Here is a 16,786-nt window from a genome sequence, read left to right as displayed (position 1 = left end):
GTAGCTCCCCGGAACAACCTCGCCAAATTCTCCCGAACGCCAAGAAAATCGCGGCAGTCCCTCACCTCAATCCCGACATATCGAATACATTTTTTGGCACACGAGCCGCATACCACGCATCCGTCCCAACGACTCTCCCTCGCACCACACCCCCGCGAGATCCTTTACCACGCCCATCGGAAGAATATTTGCGAGGACTTGACCTGGAGGGTCAGAATAATCCGTAATGGCTGGAGGACGCATGAAATATCGCCATCTCGGGCGCACATCAGCACACAGACAGGCACTTCTCCGTAACTTGGTCACCTCCCTCTTCACACACGAATCCATCCAGACGACATGGCCGAAGGCAAAGGAGGCACAGCGGTTAGCTGAGAAGTTAATTACGCTGGGGAAGAAGAACACAGAGGCCAGCAAGCGGAGAGCGCTGAGCATTTTCTTCGTAAGTAGTCCCCTATCCCACCCCGATACCACGGCTGGGCTGCAAAGAGACGATGGGACCCCAAAAGGCTAATTTCAGATAGACACCACACTCCCTGCTTCCTAAACTCTTTGGACCGCTTCGCGAACGTTACGCCGAACGCCCGGGTGGATACACGAGGGTTCTGCGCATCGAGCCGCTAAAGGGCGATCAGGCGCCATCAGCGATCCTGGAGCTTGTCGATGGGCCAAAGGATATGCGCTTTGCCATGACTGCAAGGACGTTGGCTAGGGTTCAAGAGGCTGGCCAGGAGGTAAACGACATGACAGCGAAGAATATTATGAAGGTTACGCGGTACAGACCAGATGCCGATGCGGACCTACAGAGGATGGTGGCTGACTTGAGGGATTTGGAGATTGAGGACCCGAAGAGGGAGAAGGGTGTGGAGAAGAGGTGGGGTGGAAAGATCTGAGTGTATTGAAGGGGAATGATGTTCTGCGAATGTGTATCAATACTGGAAGGGAATAGTGCAAGGCACTTTGTATGTACGGATTAGGGACGGCGTCAATTGTATCGATTAGATTTCACATGGAAGTTGATATTGTGGATTAACATATCCAAGTCACATAGCGATGCATATTTAAGGTGATTTCACAATCTTCCATTTATTCATAGTAGCAGGGTGATCCGTCATCCCAATAGCCCACCGCGACCCCTTTTGACACCATTCCCTATGCGAGCTCCATCTATGGTACTACCGAACGCCATCATTGACAAGAGATTCGCCTGTGGTCCAATTTAAATTCCAAATTCTTCAGGCAGTTGGTGGTGGCTTAGGGGGCAAGGGGCCCATGTTGCCAAAATGTGGGAGATGGTTGTTATTCTGATTCGGGATAGGAACAGGGATTTGGTTGTTGATTATCCCTTGGTGAATCATGGGCCTCGGCGGCATATGTGGTGATGCGTGATAGGATGGCAAAGATGCATTAGAGCTCTGGCGGCTCATGTTATATCCAACGCCGTTGCCGAATTGCTGAGGGGTATTATAGCCAGTATACTGAAGGTGGGGTGATCCCTGGTGGGGTAAAGGTTGCGGCATCGGGGCCCCATTGTTGCCCGGAACAAATGACTGGGTCTTGGGGTTGAAGGCGTGCCTGTTGAAACTTCCTGGTATTGGGTGCTGACTTTTGGGGTCGGCCGGGTTGATGGTGCTTGGCAGTTGTCCATATGCGTATGGGATTGTCTGTCCAGCTGGCATGGGTCCGCGAGGCTGGAAGGGTGCTTGATAGCCCATCGGAGGCCATGGCCCTGCCTGCTGAGGAGAGTTTTGCATCATAGGACCGCCGTATGGAGGTACGGATGCGCCGTGGTTTTGGTAGTTGGGGGGGCTGGGCCTTGGGAATTGCTACATGGACGTCAATATCTTAGTTGTAAGTACATCATTAGTTGGGCTTACCTGTGGCATCTGGTGATAAGCTGTAGGCGCGCCTCCAGCAGCCATGGAAGGGTGGAAGTGTGGTGGAGTAGGGCCGTATTGTGGCACTGCCGGGCCTGAGAATGAATTCTGCAGCACATTGGTGTACTGCGGGGCACCTATGGTTCCAGGCTGTGTAGGCGTCCACGGTTGTGGCTGTTGTGGTGGAAAGAAGGGCGTGTATTGAGATCTGACATCAAAGCTCTCGGAATCCGTACGATGCTTTTTAACCATCTTTCCTCTCTTAGCTTTCCCAGAAACCGAGCTGGATCGCGAGATATCGTTGCCATCTTCAGTATCTATATTTATAGTCAATACACAGGTAGCAGCAATTTTATGCATCCGCTTGCTTACCTGGAGTTGCATCGCCGCTCTTCTCTGTGTTTCCAAAAATTCTCTCTCGGGCTTTGTTATATGCGGCTTCACGTTCCTCACGAGATAATCTAGAAATTGTTAGTGTCATCAACTTAGCAATTGGAATAGATGCATTGAGCATACTTCTCTTTTGCAGACAAAGATTTGTCTTTTCCGTCACTGCCCGTCTCAGAGGTGGCTTTTGAAGGGCTACCTCCATTGTCACCCCCCCTACGCATAATTTTCATCGCGGGAACAGTCGGAGGAGGTGTATGTCCAGTAGTTGGAGGATTTGAAATACTCGTGAGTGACTGCGGTAATCGGCAGAACGGCGTCCGGAATATACGGACTGATCCTGCCACAGCATCAAACTGGTGGGTCATATGGTAATAATCGGCCAGTTTGTGGGTTAGCATTCTACAAAATGAATTGCAAGGTGGTAGATCGATGAAAGGTTCCCTAGACGAAGTCATGTTAGTTTGTGCAACATATTAGATCCAACCAATGCAAACTTCAAGGGAATTGCAAGTGTTAAGATGGAGAGAAACCTACTTCGAATCTTTGACAAATTCTATCACGTCCTGTTCCAGTCGCAACAAAAATATGCGATCCTTTGGCGATTCCAAAGCCTCTATAAGCTTCTCGTCAGGAGTGTGCTTATAGAAAAGGTTAAATCCTTCTGCAGCTGCTACAGGGCTGGCCAGAGGCTTCAAGCTGAGATCACCAGCTACTGGGGGCCCAGATGAACCGCTTTGAGGAGTCATAATTCCTTGGGCTCGTGATTCGAGAACCGGGAGTACTGCCCTCCTGTCTGCAATCTCGTGTGTTTGGGCGCGATATGCGCGAGCTATGATTTGAATTAGAGAATATGCGCTTAATCGAGGGAAACTAAGTCTGGCTTACCGGCAGCTTCTGACCCGATTCGGGAACCAGCTACAATAGAACCACGGCCTGAACACGTATCATCGTCCTCAGCTGCTTTTACACTGGCACTATCATCTGGCCGCAACGATTCTTTCTCGTCCAAGGCAAATGTTGTCCCAGAGGTGATGCTCTTCCCATCAAGGCTCGGTGGCTTTGTCCCGGCATCTGATCCAGAATCAGTGCGTTGAAAAGGATATTCTGCAGACCCCTCTCCAAATATGTCTCTTTCTTCTCCATCGGCATCTGTGCCTGATCCGTTTACAACAAGGCTTGGTGCTAGGCTAATCGAATTGAATGTGTCCGCCAACTTCTCATCAGCATTCGCCTGTTCATCCGACTTTGTTCCGCCATTGATTGTTTGTTGTCTCGAACTACCCGTAGCATTCTTGTTACTACTTTCATTTGTCTCTGACAAAGGAGCATTTCGTGCGGGGTTCGCTGCCGCCATCTTAGCATAGGATAATGCAGTATTCTCCTTTCCCTGGGAAGCAGCAACCTAGTAATAGTTAGTGATTGTTCTATCCCTGTAGACTCGAGCTAAACTATGTTGATAAAGGCGGATGATGTGCATGTGAGGGGTTGTAATGGTCTCCAGGGCAGGAATGTTGCAACTCACTTTAGCAAACGACAATTGATTCTCGGCTTTTGGCGGCGCAGAGGCCATAGCGATGTGAATAACGCGCTACAGATCTTCAACTAGATGCGTGATATAAAGACACAAGTCGAGCACGGATCGATTCGTACTTAGTGAATGAGTGCGAGGGTCGACAGTTTCTCCAGAATTATATTAGGGCAGGTTGTGATCGACGTCGCCCGTTTGGAAGGAAAGAAAGCCTGTAGGCATTGTAGGAATCGTAAAACTTTCTTATGTGTAGTTGATCATCCGTTGGCGGAGGGGAAGTGAAGTCGAAGCCTGAAGGTTGTCGTTTGCCCTGTGTCTGGCGAGATGGTACAGCGTTGTGCCCCAGTTTGTTGAAGTTGAACGGGCGCCAACACAGTCGTCGAGGCTATCGAGTCCTCCAAAACGTAATAGGCGAATCGTCCCCTTGATGCCCTGATATTCAAAGGTATTTTGTTGGGATAGTTGGAGCAAGCTCAACTTCCCTATGCATGAACTCCAGGAGGTTAAGGTAATTCTCTTGATCCTGCTCCGTCGAGGCTGTCTTTAGCGCCTCGGATCCCTGCAACCTTTATACCTGTGGTACGGCGGCACGAGGCTTTAAGGCAGCCAGCCTTCCCTGCCAGACAGTTCAGAGACATTCACGGCGACTGACAAAAAAAGACAAATTGTATTCACTTCAGCCATCGCAAACTTGCAAATTCACCTCTACACTGACCAATTCAACCTGCCCAATGAACTCTTACAGAGGTTCAACGATCGGCGCTCCGTCCAAAGCTACACCATCTACTCTCTGCCAGAAATGCTTGAAACGAGGGCATTATAGCTACGAGTGCAAGGCTGTTGCGCAAGAACGCCCATATGTCTCAAGACCTTCGCGTACCCAGCAACTGTTCAACCCAAAATTAGTTCCAAAACTTACGAACGATGCGCCCCAAGACCTACCCGGGAGCAAAAGCAAGCAGGACGAACAAGCAGCAAAGAAGAAGCTAGAAGAGGATCGTGGGCGAAAGAGAGACCGCGACAGCCATGATCTTGACAACCAGGGCGAGCCTAAGAGAATAAGGTCGACTTCATCGAGATCTTCTGTGTCTGTTTCAACGGTGTCTACAAATGCGGAAAGGTCACCGCCACCCAGCAAAGACAGAAAACGGGATCAGAGGAAACGACGTCGCCCGTCTCCCGGTTTCCAAGCCGACGAAGTTCGCTCTTCTCGGGCCCATGGAAGGAAGGAAGAGGGCGAGATCCCAAGCGGCAGAGGCCGGCAGACAAGTAGGAGTTGGTCCCGCAGCAGCTATTCGTCACTTTCAAGGAGTAGATCCAGGTCACCAAGGCGTGATAAGTTGAGGGAGGAGCCACTTAGAAGGTATTCGCAAAGCCAAACGCCGCCTCGTCAGAGAAGAGCCTACTCGCCAAAACAGGATGATGAGCAATACCAGCCCCCGAGGAGGAGTACGGAACGCACGGGACCTGTCGACACTACAGGCAGAAGGGATGCGGGGCAGGCCAGGGAGTTTAATGGCCGCAATGACACAAGAGCATATCGTGAGAACCAAGCAGAAACGGCACCCCCTAGAAGGTCACGAAGCCCCAGGAATGCGCGTGTAGAACGGTCTCTAAGTCCATTCAGCCAACGGGTGGCTTTAACCAAAGCTTTGGGAAGATAAATAATTAATTGCAATCTTCCACAGCAGCTTTCTTTGCAGCACAATAGTGCAATGATATACCTTTAGACGCCAGACCCCCCGTGCAATGATTCCCCGCCAGTGACGCCTGAAAATGCTATAATACATCGCTCATGAAGTTACACCATCATCTCGTCCTCCTTTTCTCGCTGTTCCTCTAGCTTCTCCTCCTGCTCGCGCAGTCTGGCGCCCTCCACAAGCGCGATACCCTCCATACCAATCTCATCCCCGCCTTGGTCAGCTGCTGCTGCTGCAATAGCCCCAGGCTTATCGCCAGCATTTTTCTGAGCCTGCCCAATCCTCTCTCTGACCAGTGCCGCAATCGCGTTGTCGGTTCGCACATTAAGGATCTCCAACTTCTTGTCCAGATCGCGCTTCAGATCCCAATTGGGTTTCTTAGGCTGTAATTTGAAGATATCAACGCCCTTGTCATCCTGCTCTTCCTCTTGCGTTTTCTTGCGTATCTCGGCCTCAACCTCCGCTGCTTGCTGTTCGAGAGTATCCTTCTCAAGAGATAGTGTAGGCGGTGCTTCAAACCCAAGCTTCGGGCCTCTGGTTTCCGGATCATAATTGCGCCCTGACAGATGGAGCTTCGAGACGTCTGGTGACCCTGGGGGTGAGCGGCGGGGTGATGCTGGGGCTGCGTCTTCGTCGCTAGGTTGTTTGCGCTTCAGAGATTTGAGCTTTGCGAGGCGCGATTTGCGCTCATCGGCCGCAGCACCAAGTGAGCTGTGTGCCGCAGACATGATATGAACTATTAAATAATCCTGTCTGTTTGTTTTGTGTCGCGTTGCGCGGGTTGTGGTGTGGATTTTATTTTGGAGAGAGAGCCTCAAGGTTCCCAAGCCGCCCCAATCGCGGCGCGGAAACCTTAATTTCTGCCGCCGACGTCCCTTGAATTTCTAGCCTCGCTTTACTGACGGCTTCAACCCAACCGGCAATACGAATCAACACCGGGAACCTCATAGCGAACTCTCTACAAGAATGGAATGATGCTTTGTCGCTCAATATTTTATGCCAGCCAGAATCCGTCATAGCCCGTTGGGGGCAGGCTTGTCGCTAGCTGATCTTAACATCCTGCCGTTTCTTGCACCGCGACTCCTGCAAGCATGGCCAAGAAGCCGTCGAGGACAGAGGGCTCAAAGCACTGCCAGTGTAAGATTAGAGGGTCCTATTGCACAGCCTCTGAACGGTCACGGCCAGTCATCGAGTGTTAGTGCTGCTGCCCGACAAGCCCCCCCTTCGGGAGACAGAACTCGCCATCCTCAATCACAATATGGGGCTTCCTATGAACAGATCGATGGCCGACGAGGGCCAACAATAACTCGTACATCAACAAAGCTGCCAGCTCTATTACCAGCTGATAATAGGAGATCGTACCCTCAAACCTATACAGGCGATATTGCTGGCAGCAGCCAAGACCGCTCTACCCTCAAGCATCTACATCAAGAGACCACCGACGAAACCTCTCTAAGACGAGATGAATCCTCCAACCTCACTCGTGAGGATGTTACAGAGCCATATTTTAACGAGACGCATCTCAACATGTTAAACGACTTCTTGAAAGCAAATCGAAAGGACAAAGATATACAGGAGAGCAGAGAATACCTCGGTCGGCATTGGGAAGTTTTCTTCGAAGAGAGGCGGAATGAAAACCAAGGCAGGCAGGGTGGCAATGGCTCGAAACGCTCTCGACAGATGGAATCGATTGCCAACTTCGATCCAAGTGTGGATGTCTACGATTTACAGCTTGAGTGGAAGAATATACCTCGCAAATATCGGCGAAATTACTGGCCGGGACTAATGCTGGACATCTTGTGCAAGAGACCAGACGATGCCTTGAAATTCCTTGTGGCTACCACTTTGGCCGACCCGCTTCCCAATAGGGCTTGTATAGAGGACAGTCTGGACTACATCGTCGAGTATCACCTATACCGCCAGAGCCGTTCGCCTATCACATCGAAGAACTTTGCCGTGCTTTTTGAAGCGATCAACAATCTACTTACCAAGTTTATACCAAGTAAAGTCCGCATATCGAGTTACGCTATATACCATATCTGCAAACATGCGGACCGTCTTCAGGCAGAGACTTTGCTTGAAACGTTGAGCCGACGGGGCCAGGAGGTCAATCCAAATCTGCGACTGCATTTTGCCGATTTTTTGGCACGACGAGGAGCAACGGACTCGGCAGTGACGTTACTAGGGTCGATGCATCGCGATAAGGTAGTAGACTTTACAGAGCCCCGAGTTACGAGTATTTGCGCAACACTTTTGAGGTGCAGCCAGCAAAACCCAGACGCAATCCATTCCGAATCGCATATCTATTCACTCCTCCTCGAGTGGGGCATCCGGCCAAGTATCATCTTCTACACTATCCTGGCTCACAATGCCTTTGAATCGTGGGATCACGAGACTGCGTGGAAGATTTATGATATGATCATAGAAAACGACATTGAGCCTTCGGATCACACATACTCGATATTCCTGCATAATGCGAAATTGCGCAAGGACCAAGAAGCATTGGAGAATATTTTGAATGGCGTTAAGGCGAATAATATTAGGAACGAGTACGTAGCAACGGACTTGCTACATGCTATGCTGCTTTTGCACGAAAATCAAGCGCGGAATCTACGTGGAGATGAAGCCCGAGCTTCATCTGAATCGTTATTTCAGCGAATGGTGTTGTTATACAGCACGTACTTTGAACTATCTCCCCTCGAGGACTTGGCACCGGAATACTTCACTCTCGACAGAAAACTATCCCCTGAGGCTGAAGGTAGACGAATGCACCCCGATTGTGCGACACTGTCTCTCATGGTGTCGACTGTGATACGCTGCAGGGTCGAGCAATCTGAGCTACCTCTATTCTACAACCGTTTCAAGGGTCTTGTCGATGCTGGACATCCTGATTTTGTCAATGTCGCCACGGAAGTTAACGTGTTCAATGCCTTTATCAAGGCCTTGGGGAAAGACAGAGATACGCTGCCGTTCTCAACTCAGATCCTGGGGGACATGCTTGGCGCCGAAGCTTCTGGGGTAAAGGCGCAATCTACGGATATCGAGTCAAATGATCGGAAGCGGATGGTCTCTCCAACTGTCCAGACATGGTCTATCCTGGTGCACGCGTTCATGACACAAGGTCAGCCCCGCGCTGCCGAGAAGCTTGTGGCGATGATGAGGAGGCGTGGCGTGGATCCAAACAAAATCACCTGGAATACTCTTATCACGGGATATTTGCAAATGCAGAACATGGCTGGTGCCATGCACTCCTACGACCGTGCCAAGGAGGAGGGCTGGGAAATTGACGAGAGTATATGCGACCAGCTGGGCCTATCCAAGCATCATATGATGCTTGATCAGCAGTCTGAAGCCATGCCGCGGATCGCAGGGTCGCAGGAGCCTCATAGGGGGTCGGAAGAGCAGGAAGATACGCAGCGTCCGATTTCGTCGACTGACGGCATACGCTCCCTTCGCCGTGCTGAGTTTCAGACCGGTGAAATGCTGGACTTTTTGCTCGGCGTTGAGTTGAAAAGAGTCGAGATTGTGACGAGGATTGAGCGCCTTCTCGGGAGTGCGGAGGGAAACCCGGAATTAGCCCGTAAGAGGTCGATACGTCTTAAGAAAGCTTCGAGCGGGTTGAAGAGGCTTGAGAATCTTGTCGATGGCCGTTTGTATAAGTTGGAGGAGGTATCGGAGGTATGATGTGTGGGTGTATGTATGTATATATGTATAATATTATATCGTGGAGTATAGATATATGGGAGCGAATGTTTATTCGCGTGTATATTTATTTAAATATTTTATGACTCAATTCGTTTTATGAGATATTTTGTTTACATTGCGTACTACCTAAAACCACGTCTTGGGAACGATTTATATAATATTATATCGTGGGGTATAGATATATATATATATTTAATGATTATTCAGGTGTATATTTATTTATTTATTTAAATATTTTATGACTCAATTCATTTTTATGATATATTTTGTGTATATTCAACAACACCGCGTACAATATAAAACCACACCTCTTAAAACGTATTTACTCAATGGAATATATTATCAACAATAGAGACTCACTCTATTTCTCATCTCTATTGCCCAAAGACTTTGTTTGGACGAATTCGAGTCACACAGCGATATTCCGTAATATATTTTCACATGCGTCACGCTACGTCATCAGGAGCTGATTTTTTTCTAAACAGAGCCTCCCAAAACCTGGTCAATGCAAGGGAGCACGACCCCTTAACTTCTCCCCCCTACGCCCTCCCTTAGGTTTTGTTTTTTGATAATCGAGGCGCAGCCTGAGTCAGATATCAGATATAATTTTGATATAAAAAGCTTATATAAAATATTGGATGGGCGGCTGATGTCCTGAGCGCCGAGTACGGATAAAATATCGCTGGTTGTTCTGGTTATAACTGGGGCGGGCCCCTCATGTCTTTCCTCTGTGGAGTAATTGGCGGGTTATTTGAGGCCGGTTGCAATGAAATGTTCGTACTAGGGTACAGCTTGGGGCAGCTTCCGGTACTTGAGCATCAGCCGGGATTTCCACTATTTTCCACAATTTTGCCCTATTTCCCATCTTCACCCGATGTACCTGCAACAGTCAATTTTTGTACCGGAGTACACTTTCTCCGTTCTCTCCGACCTCGTTGGTGCCCGTGCCTGTTTCGGGGCGCAACGATCGACTCACCACCGAACCTCACCCGGGCCACTACGACGCACTACGGTATAAGATATGGCGTGGTCCCCACTGAGACCAGCTCTGAGGCTGTGATCATCAAAGGTTTTTTAAAGAGGGGCATTTGTGGTCCTGCTATTCCTTCTATCGCTGCTGATAATCCTACGAGTAACAAGTGCTCCGTCCGTACGTATACATTCAATCTCCTCCGCGCCCCTACTATCACGTTCTGTTCTCTCGTCCAACGCAAGGCGACCTATCGAATTATCACAAAGGGGTCCAGAGCTGACCGTATATATAGCTTGAATTCGGCTTTCTCTCCCCTTGGCCCCTCCTAGCAAGAGAAACGACAGGCGATATTCATACACTACTCTACACATCCTTACTTATACCTCCACCGACGCCGGATTGAAAATTGGATAGCCCATTCCCCAGCACATGGCGAGTCAGTGACGTGTTTGTGGAGACGCAAACTAGAACCGGTTTCTATTTCGAATTAGAATTGGCTCTACCAGCCTCGGCCTAAACTTCCCGATAATTGAAACGGGAATTAACGACCCTTTCAACTTCCATCCCATCTAATATATCGCCATAATTATGGCCTTCAGGTCGAGAATCACGAGGGCTGCGGCCTACGGATCTGGAGCTGCTGTCCTCGGTGGCGGTGTCCTATACTACACCTATCGCCCACGAAACATCCCGGGTCTCGAACCGGCGGCAGTGCCACCGCCTGGAGAGCTCCCGCCGAGGTTCCCCAAGGTCAAGTCGAGAGACGAGCAGATCGCTGATCTGAAGAGGAGCGGAGGAATATTCACACCTACATCAACTGCAGTCAAGAATGCATTATTAAACCCGACTGTGGTGGACGAGGTTGCCATCACTACACCCCAAGATGACGATATCTACGATCTCCTCGTCATTGGTGGCGGTGCGACCGGTGCCGGTGTTGCGTTGGACGCGGCAACTCGTGGATTGAAGGTCGCGATTGTCGAGAGGGACGACTTCAGCTCTGGTACCAGCAGCAAGAGCACGAAGCTCGTGCACGGTGGTGTGCGATACCTGGAGAAGGCGTTCTGGGAGATGGATTATAACCAGTACAAGTTGGTGAAGGAGGCTCTGCGCGAGCGCAAATACTTCTTGGATACCGCTCCCCATCTGTCGTCGTGGCTCCCAATCATGTTGCCGCTGGACAAGTGGTGGAAGGCACCATACTACTGGGCTGGAACCAAGGCCTACGATCTTTTGGCTGGGTCCGAGGGAATTGAGAGCTCGTACTTCTTGACGAGGAGTAAGGCTCTTGATGCCTTCCCCATGCTGAAGAGGACGGATCTCATTGGTGCGCTGGTCTACTACGATGGTGCGCATAACGATTCGAGGATGAACGTCTCATTGGCTATGACCGCAGCACTGTACGGCGCGACTGTTGTAAACCATCTTGAAGTGACAGGACTGAACAAGGATGCCAATGGCCAGCTTTGCGGTGCACGCGTCAAGGACGTTGTCCGCGAGAAGGATGGCAAGAAGGCTGAGGAGTTCACTATTAGAGCGAGAGGTATTATCAACGCAACCGGCCCATTCTGCGACTCCATCCGTAAGATGGACGAGCCCAGCATCAAGGAAATCGTCGCCCCCAGCTCTGGTGTACACATCGTGCTCCCCGGATACTACAGCCCGTCGAACATGGGCTTGATCGACCCTAAGACTTCTGATGGCAGAGTTATCTTCTTCTTGCCTTGGCAGGGAAACACCATTGCCGGAACCACCGATGCCCCTACTACTATCCAGCAGAACCCCATTGCTGGTGAGGATGAGATCGACTGGATTCTGTCCGAGATCCGTCACTACCTTGCCCCAGACATCAACGTTAGACGCGGTGATGTCCTCGCTGCTTGGTCCGGTATCCGCCCTCTCGTCAAGGACCCCAAGGCCAAGAACACCGAATCCCTCGTCCGTAACCATCTCATCGATATCTCCGCATCTGGCCTCTTGACCTGCGCTGGAGGAAAGTGGACTACCTACCGTCAAATGGCCGAGGAGTGCGTTGACGAAGCCATCACCACTTACAAGCTGAAGCCAACCCGCGTTCTCAACGCCCCATGCGTCAGCGGAAGCACCCAGATCGACGATGGCGCAACGCTTGATGGATCCTGCCAGACTCATCAAGTTAGACTCATTGGCGCCCACGGCTTCTCCAAGACCCTGTTTATCAACCTGATTCAGCACTACGGCATCGACACCGACGTTGCGAAGCACCTGACTGGTTCGTACGGTGACAGAGCCTGGACCGTTGCTGGCCTTTCCGAGCCCACTGAGAAGAGGTTCCCGGTCCGTGGCAAGAGATTGTCCCCGCTATACCCCTTCATCGATGGCGAGATTCGCTATGCCGTTAGGCACGAGTATGCCCAGACAGCCGTCGACGTTATCGCTCGCCGCACTCGTCTGGCGTTCCTCAACGCCCAGGCCGCCCTCGAAGCGCTCCCGGAAGTTATTGATGTTATGGCCTCTGAGCTCAACTGGGACAAGAAGAGACAGGAGCTGGAGTGGACTGACAGTGAGTCCCCCTTACCCCTCAGTTAATGATTAGTTATTATCGATTAGTGATCTAACATGTGAATCAAGGCTTGAAATTCCTGGAGAGCATGGGACTCCCTAAATCGAAGCTTTCGGCTACACGTAAGGCTGTTGAGAGCGGAAAGCTGGCGTTCAAGGACTCCGACGAGTATAAGATGTACTCGAGGCACAACGTGGCGCCAAGTGAGCCGTTGACAACCGACGATGGAAAGACCAAATCTGAGTGATAGATCCAACGGTTAGAGCGGAAGGGTATGTCGAATGCCAAAGATAGATCTTTCGGGTGTATATACTGTGTTTTTAGAGGTTAGATGTATTCACTTAATACTCCATGGCAATGGATTAATAATACCTCGGATATGTCATGTGGCGTGTTTATATGAAGATAGACCTTGAATAAGAATATAAATCACGTGACTACTGATTGTGTACTGACTACGGCATAGCTGACCATGGGACCGGCTAACCATTCTGCGATAGATTTAAACATTTTATTTTTATTTATCCAGCATAAATCGTCACTCGGACGGCGTTGTGCCACCAGCGGCGAATAGAAAGGCATGTGAAGCGAGGCTACTCAAGTATACCCGGCGGTCGCGGTTACTATGTACAATGGCAGTCTAACCAAGCCTCGGCAACTTCCCCAAATTCCCCGCAATATGGAGACCCCACGTTACCGAACGGCCGTGGCAGATATCAGATTGCCTTAAGCTTATGGTATTTATGTAGCAAAGGGGACGCTGTTCGTCATTTTTGATCATACCATTATATACCAATCCTAAATAACTATTTCTCCTTCAAACCCGACCAAACAATAATACCACAAACACTTCTCCCCATCCTCCATCACCCCTAAACCGCAACCATGGTCCGCTCTGCCCCCAGCAAGAGATGCTACGTCCTCGGCGTTGGCATGACCAAGTTCATCAAGCCCCGCGGAAAGGTTGACTACACCGAGCTCGGATTCGAGGCCGGTGTCAAAGCCATGCTGGACGCCCAGATCAGCTACGACGATGTTGACCAAGGTGTCGCCTGCTACTGCTACGGTGACTCCACCTGCGGCCAGCGCGTCTTCTACCAGTTCGGCATGACCCAAATCCCCATATACAACGTCAACAACAACTGCTCCACCGGCTCTACCGGCCTCCACATCGGTCGTGATGTCATCTCCAACGGCGGCGCTGACTGCGTCCTCGTCATCGGCTTCGAGAAGATGAACCCCGGCTCCCTCCAGAGCTTCTGGAACGACCGCGAGAACCCCACCGGCACCAGTGCCATGATGATGGCCGAGACCCGCGGCGTCACCAACGCCCCCGGCGCGGCCCAGATGTTCGGCAACGCCGGCATCGAGTACATGGAGAAGTACGGTGCGTCCAACGACGACTTCGCCGAGATCGCTCGCGTCAACCACGAGCACAGCCAGCGCAACCCTTACTCCCAGTTCCAGCAGGTGTACACGCGCCAGCAGATCCTCGACTCGCCCACCATCTTCGGCCCGCTCACCAAGCTGCAGTGCTGCCCTACCTCTGATGGAGGAGCCGCCGCCGTCCTCGTCTCGGAGGAGTTCCTCAACTCCCGCCCTCACCTCCGCTCCCAGGCTGTCCTCATCGCCGGCCAGGCTCTCACCACTGATGCCCCCAGCTTGTTCAACAGGAGCTCCATCGACCTGATGGGCTACGATATGAGCAAGGCTGCTGCTGAGATTGCGCTCCGCCAGGCCGGCCGCACCACCGCTGACGTCCAAGTCGTTGAGCTCCACGACTGCTTCTCCGCTAACGAGATGGTCACCATTGACGCCCTCGGCCTGTCCGAGAAGGGCAAGGCCCACGAGCTCGTCCGTAACGGCGATATCACCTACGGCGGGAAGTACGTCATCAACCCCTCTGGAGGACTCATTTCCAAGGGGCACCCCCTTGGTGCCTCTGGTATCGCGCAGTGCGCCGAGCTGGTGTGGCATCTTCGTGGATGGGCTAACAACCGTCTGGTCCCCTCTGGAACCAAGGTTGCCCTCCAGCACAACCTTGGCCTTGGTGGTGCTGCTGTCGTCACTGTGTACGAGCGTGCCGATGGCCAGACCGCAACTAAGGTCTCGGATGAGGAGGTTGGAAAGATTAACGGTCTGGGTTACAACCCAGCTGTTGTGGCGAAGGGATTCACTGCTGAGCAGGCCTCGAAGGTCAGGAGTAAGAACCAGAAGAGCGCGTGGGCGCTTGGTGAGGCTGAGGCGAAGGTTCTGGCCCGCTTTTAGATAAAGTGAGCGGATAGGGGAGGGAGCGGGAGATGTTGTATTTTTTGTACATTTGAAAAAATTGCTAGCCACGCTATGATGAAGTAGATATTATATTATATCAAGTTATGAATATTTCAACTCTTACGAGATTGTTCTGATGAGAAGTGACTCAATGTTAACAATATCCAACCCCCTTTTATCCCCATCCTTGTACGTATGACCCCCCTATTCCATGCGCATACGGAATAACCCTCCTTGTCTCTGTTCACTGTGTCTCTGGTTAGGCCTTCCCTCATTTTGCTGCTCATCATGTTAATATACGTACAGAGGCAAGTTGAAATAGGGGTTACATACTACATATATATGGCGCATTTACAACTTGAGGCGGGCCATTTTTCAACTCGAAAGTCTTGCTATTACATTCTCCCGTTTTTAATTTTACGCAGGATTTCCCGCTTACATTCTGCACATATCACCTGAACTTGCTGCAGTTAAGGTATGAGAGGCATCTTATCCGTATGTGGTTACCCGTGTGTGGCTTCCGTTGTATCTTATATTATTTCACTGCGCATTATACCAATGTATGTCGGAGTTTCATATTTAACCCCCTATAAAGACCTTAGATAACTCCTCATATTTAGATATTTATTCATCTTCTGCATCCAACTCTCACCATTAGCCTCGAACGTGTTGTCTTGTAAAAATACACAGCCCACGAGGAAGCTACGACCGGCCTTGCTTGATAATCGTTCTTTCCATATATAAGACCTAAAAGTTTCGAGGAAGCTACGACCGGTTTTGGTTTATAATCGTTCCTTCTATATATAAAACCTAAAATTTCCAAGGAAGCTACGACTGGCCTTGATTTATAATCGTTCCTTCCATATATAAGACCTGAAAGTTCTGAGGAAGGTGCGATGGAGGTTTTGCTTGGTAATCGTTCTTTCCGAATAGTATTTGCAAAACTTATTATGAACGATTCAATGCGTTGTCGCTAATGTAGGGTGAGGATAGGACACAATTGTGATTAGATGGGTAGACTATAGTATTGTCTTATTTATAAGAATACTAAATTGTTTTTGTTGCCTTCTGATTAATAGGGGCTATTAGCACGCCTCGGATTCAACAAAAATACGGCAAGTATGACTTCACTACTGTTCTCGTATGTATAGATTAGGCCATATATAATGCTAAGAGTGTCCCCTTTCTTAATGGCAAGCAAGAATGGTTTGAACACGGCTTTGTATGATACTAGTCTATATTTTATAGGCGGAGCTCTTCACAACCTGCTGCGGCACTTGGCACGAAAGCCCACCAGAGAAAAATAGGGATAGAAACGAGTGGGTGTGTGTATACTCTGACTTTGCAAATTAGAAAATAGAAGTGAGGGAGAATGCGCCTCTGGCTATGTTTGTAAAAAGACGAGGTGGGTGTTGAGGGGGAAAAACAAATCATAAATAGATAGGGGTAAAAAGGGGGTCGAAAAAGAAAAGATTTTGAACAATTATTACCTGCATTACCATAATTCATCTCATAACCTTTCATAACTCATATCAGTTACAAGACATCATATGACTGCCCCCCCCTTTAGAAGTTTTAAGCTCTGTGCATGCACACTCCTCACCCCTTGGCTCCAAAGTGACTCAACCCCTCCGTTCCCCGTATTCCGCTCTCCAAATAAGCGCCCAGTAAACATTTCATTTCATCTCCTCCCCCCCTCAGCGGCAAAGATAAGAGATAACCTATGCGCCGTATAAAAATAACCCACAGCGAATAGACGATGAAACAGAGCCCAGAAGAAAACAACGCACAATATCACAT

At 50.0% G+C, this 16,786-nt stretch overlaps 7 protein-coding genes across 7 annotated transcripts; 5 read left to right on the top strand and 2 right to left on the bottom strand.

Annotated features, from left to right (window-relative positions):
* Positions 1-18: 18 nt before the first annotated feature.
* Positions 19-1,067, top strand: VE01_05446 (uncharacterized protein). Its single transcript, XM_018274910.2, has 2 exons — positions 19-442; positions 525-1,067. Exons 1-2 carry the CDS (start codon positions 227-229, stop codon positions 891-893), a joined length of 585 nt encoding a protein of 194 aa, XP_018130664.1. The 5' UTR covers positions 19-226; the 3' UTR covers positions 894-1,067.
* On the bottom strand, positions 992-4,317 carry VE01_05445 (uncharacterized protein). The gene is made up of 7 exons (XM_018274909.2): positions 3,790-4,317; positions 3,153-3,669; positions 2,802-3,096; positions 2,394-2,708; positions 2,250-2,338; positions 1,878-2,194; positions 992-1,826 (listed from the first exon to the last, which is right to left on the bottom strand). Exons 1-7 carry the CDS (start codon positions 3,835-3,837, stop codon positions 1,236-1,238), a joined length of 2,172 nt encoding a protein of 723 aa, XP_018130667.1. The 5' UTR covers positions 3,838-4,317; the 3' UTR covers positions 992-1,235.
* A 119-nt stretch (positions 4,318-4,436) lies between these two features.
* Positions 4,437-5,532, top strand: VE01_05444 (uncharacterized protein). Its single transcript, XM_018274908.2, has one exon. It carries the CDS (start codon positions 4,527-4,529, stop codon positions 5,457-5,459), a length of 933 nt encoding a protein of 310 aa, XP_018130666.1. The 5' UTR covers positions 4,437-4,526; the 3' UTR covers positions 5,460-5,532.
* VE01_05443 (uncharacterized protein) lies at positions 5,247-6,301 on the bottom strand. The gene has a single exon (XM_018274907.2). The coding sequence runs from the start codon at positions 6,221-6,223 to the stop codon at positions 5,597-5,599; it is 627 nt and encodes a 208-aa protein (XP_018130661.1). The 5' UTR covers positions 6,224-6,301; the 3' UTR covers positions 5,247-5,596.
* VE01_05442 (uncharacterized protein) lies at positions 6,133-9,284 on the top strand. The gene has a single exon (XM_059463703.1). The coding sequence runs from the start codon at positions 6,492-6,494 to the stop codon at positions 9,177-9,179; it is 2,688 nt and encodes an 895-aa protein (XP_059319721.1). The 5' UTR covers positions 6,133-6,491; the 3' UTR covers positions 9,180-9,284.
* Positions 9,285-9,919: 635 nt separating this feature from the next.
* Positions 9,920-13,153, top strand: GUT2 (mitochondrial glycerol-3-phosphate dehydrogenase). Its single transcript, XM_018274905.2, has 3 exons — positions 9,920-10,350; positions 10,466-12,715; positions 12,784-13,153. The coding sequence occupies exons 2-3, from the start codon at positions 10,762-10,764 to the stop codon at positions 12,960-12,962; spliced, it is 2,133 nt and encodes a 710-aa protein (XP_018130663.1). The 5' UTR covers positions 9,920-10,350; positions 10,466-10,761; the 3' UTR covers positions 12,963-13,153.
* A 71-nt stretch (positions 13,154-13,224) lies between these two features.
* Positions 13,225-15,072, top strand: VE01_05440 (uncharacterized protein). The gene has a single exon (XM_018274904.2). It carries the CDS (start codon positions 13,601-13,603, stop codon positions 14,981-14,983), a length of 1,383 nt encoding a protein of 460 aa, XP_018130662.1. The 5' UTR covers positions 13,225-13,600; the 3' UTR covers positions 14,984-15,072.
* Positions 15,073-16,786: the final 1,714 nt, after the last annotated feature.

The sequence above is a fragment of the Pseudogymnoascus verrucosus genome (assembly GCF_001662655.1).
Source record: "Pseudogymnoascus verrucosus strain UAMH 10579 unplaced genomic scaffold scaffold_20, whole genome shotgun sequence".
In the NCBI taxonomy this organism is placed as follows: Eukaryota; Fungi; Ascomycota; class Leotiomycetes; order Thelebolales; family Thelebolaceae; genus Pseudogymnoascus; species Pseudogymnoascus verrucosus.
The sequence above is the reverse complement of the archived record's forward strand: the minus strand, read 5'-3'. Positions and strand labels throughout refer to the sequence as shown.

Coding starts and splice junctions, on each gene's coding strand:
- VE01_05446 (XM_018274910.2), top strand. CDS start 227: ATGGCTGGAGGACGCATGAAATATCGCCATCTCGGGCGCACATCAGCA. Junction 443..524: donor GAGCGCTGAGCATTTTCTTC/GTAAGTAGTCCC, acceptor AATTTCAGATAG/ACACCACACTCCCTGCTTCC.
- GUT2 (XM_018274905.2), top strand. CDS start 10,762: ATGGCCTTCAGGTCGAGAATCACGAGGGCTGCGGCCTACGGATCTGGA. Junction 12,716..12,783: donor GGAGCTGGAGTGGACTGACA/GTGAGTCCCCCT, acceptor ATGTGAATCAAG/GCTTGAAATTCCTGGAGAGC.
- VE01_05442 (XM_059463703.1), top strand. CDS start 6,492: ATGCCAGCCAGAATCCGTCATAGCCCGTTGGGGGCAGGCTTGTCGCTA.
- VE01_05440 (XM_018274904.2), top strand. CDS start 13,601: ATGGTCCGCTCTGCCCCCAGCAAGAGATGCTACGTCCTCGGCGTTGGC.
- VE01_05444 (XM_018274908.2), top strand. CDS start 4,527: ATGAACTCTTACAGAGGTTCAACGATCGGCGCTCCGTCCAAAGCTACA.
- VE01_05443 (XM_018274907.2), bottom strand. CDS start 6,223: ATGTCTGCGGCACACAGCTCACTTGGTGCTGCGGCCGATGAGCGCAAA.
- VE01_05445 (XM_018274909.2), bottom strand. CDS start 3,837: ATGGCCTCTGCGCCGCCAAAAGCCGAGAATCAATTGTCGTTTGCTAAA. Junction 3,097..3,152: donor AATCGGGTCAGAAGCTGCCG/GTAAGCCAGACT, acceptor TTCAAATCATAG/CTCGCGCATATCGCGCCCAA. Junction 2,339..2,393: donor TCTTTGTCTGCAAAAGAGAA/GTATGCTCAATG, acceptor AACAATTTCTAG/ATTATCTCGTGAGGAACGTG.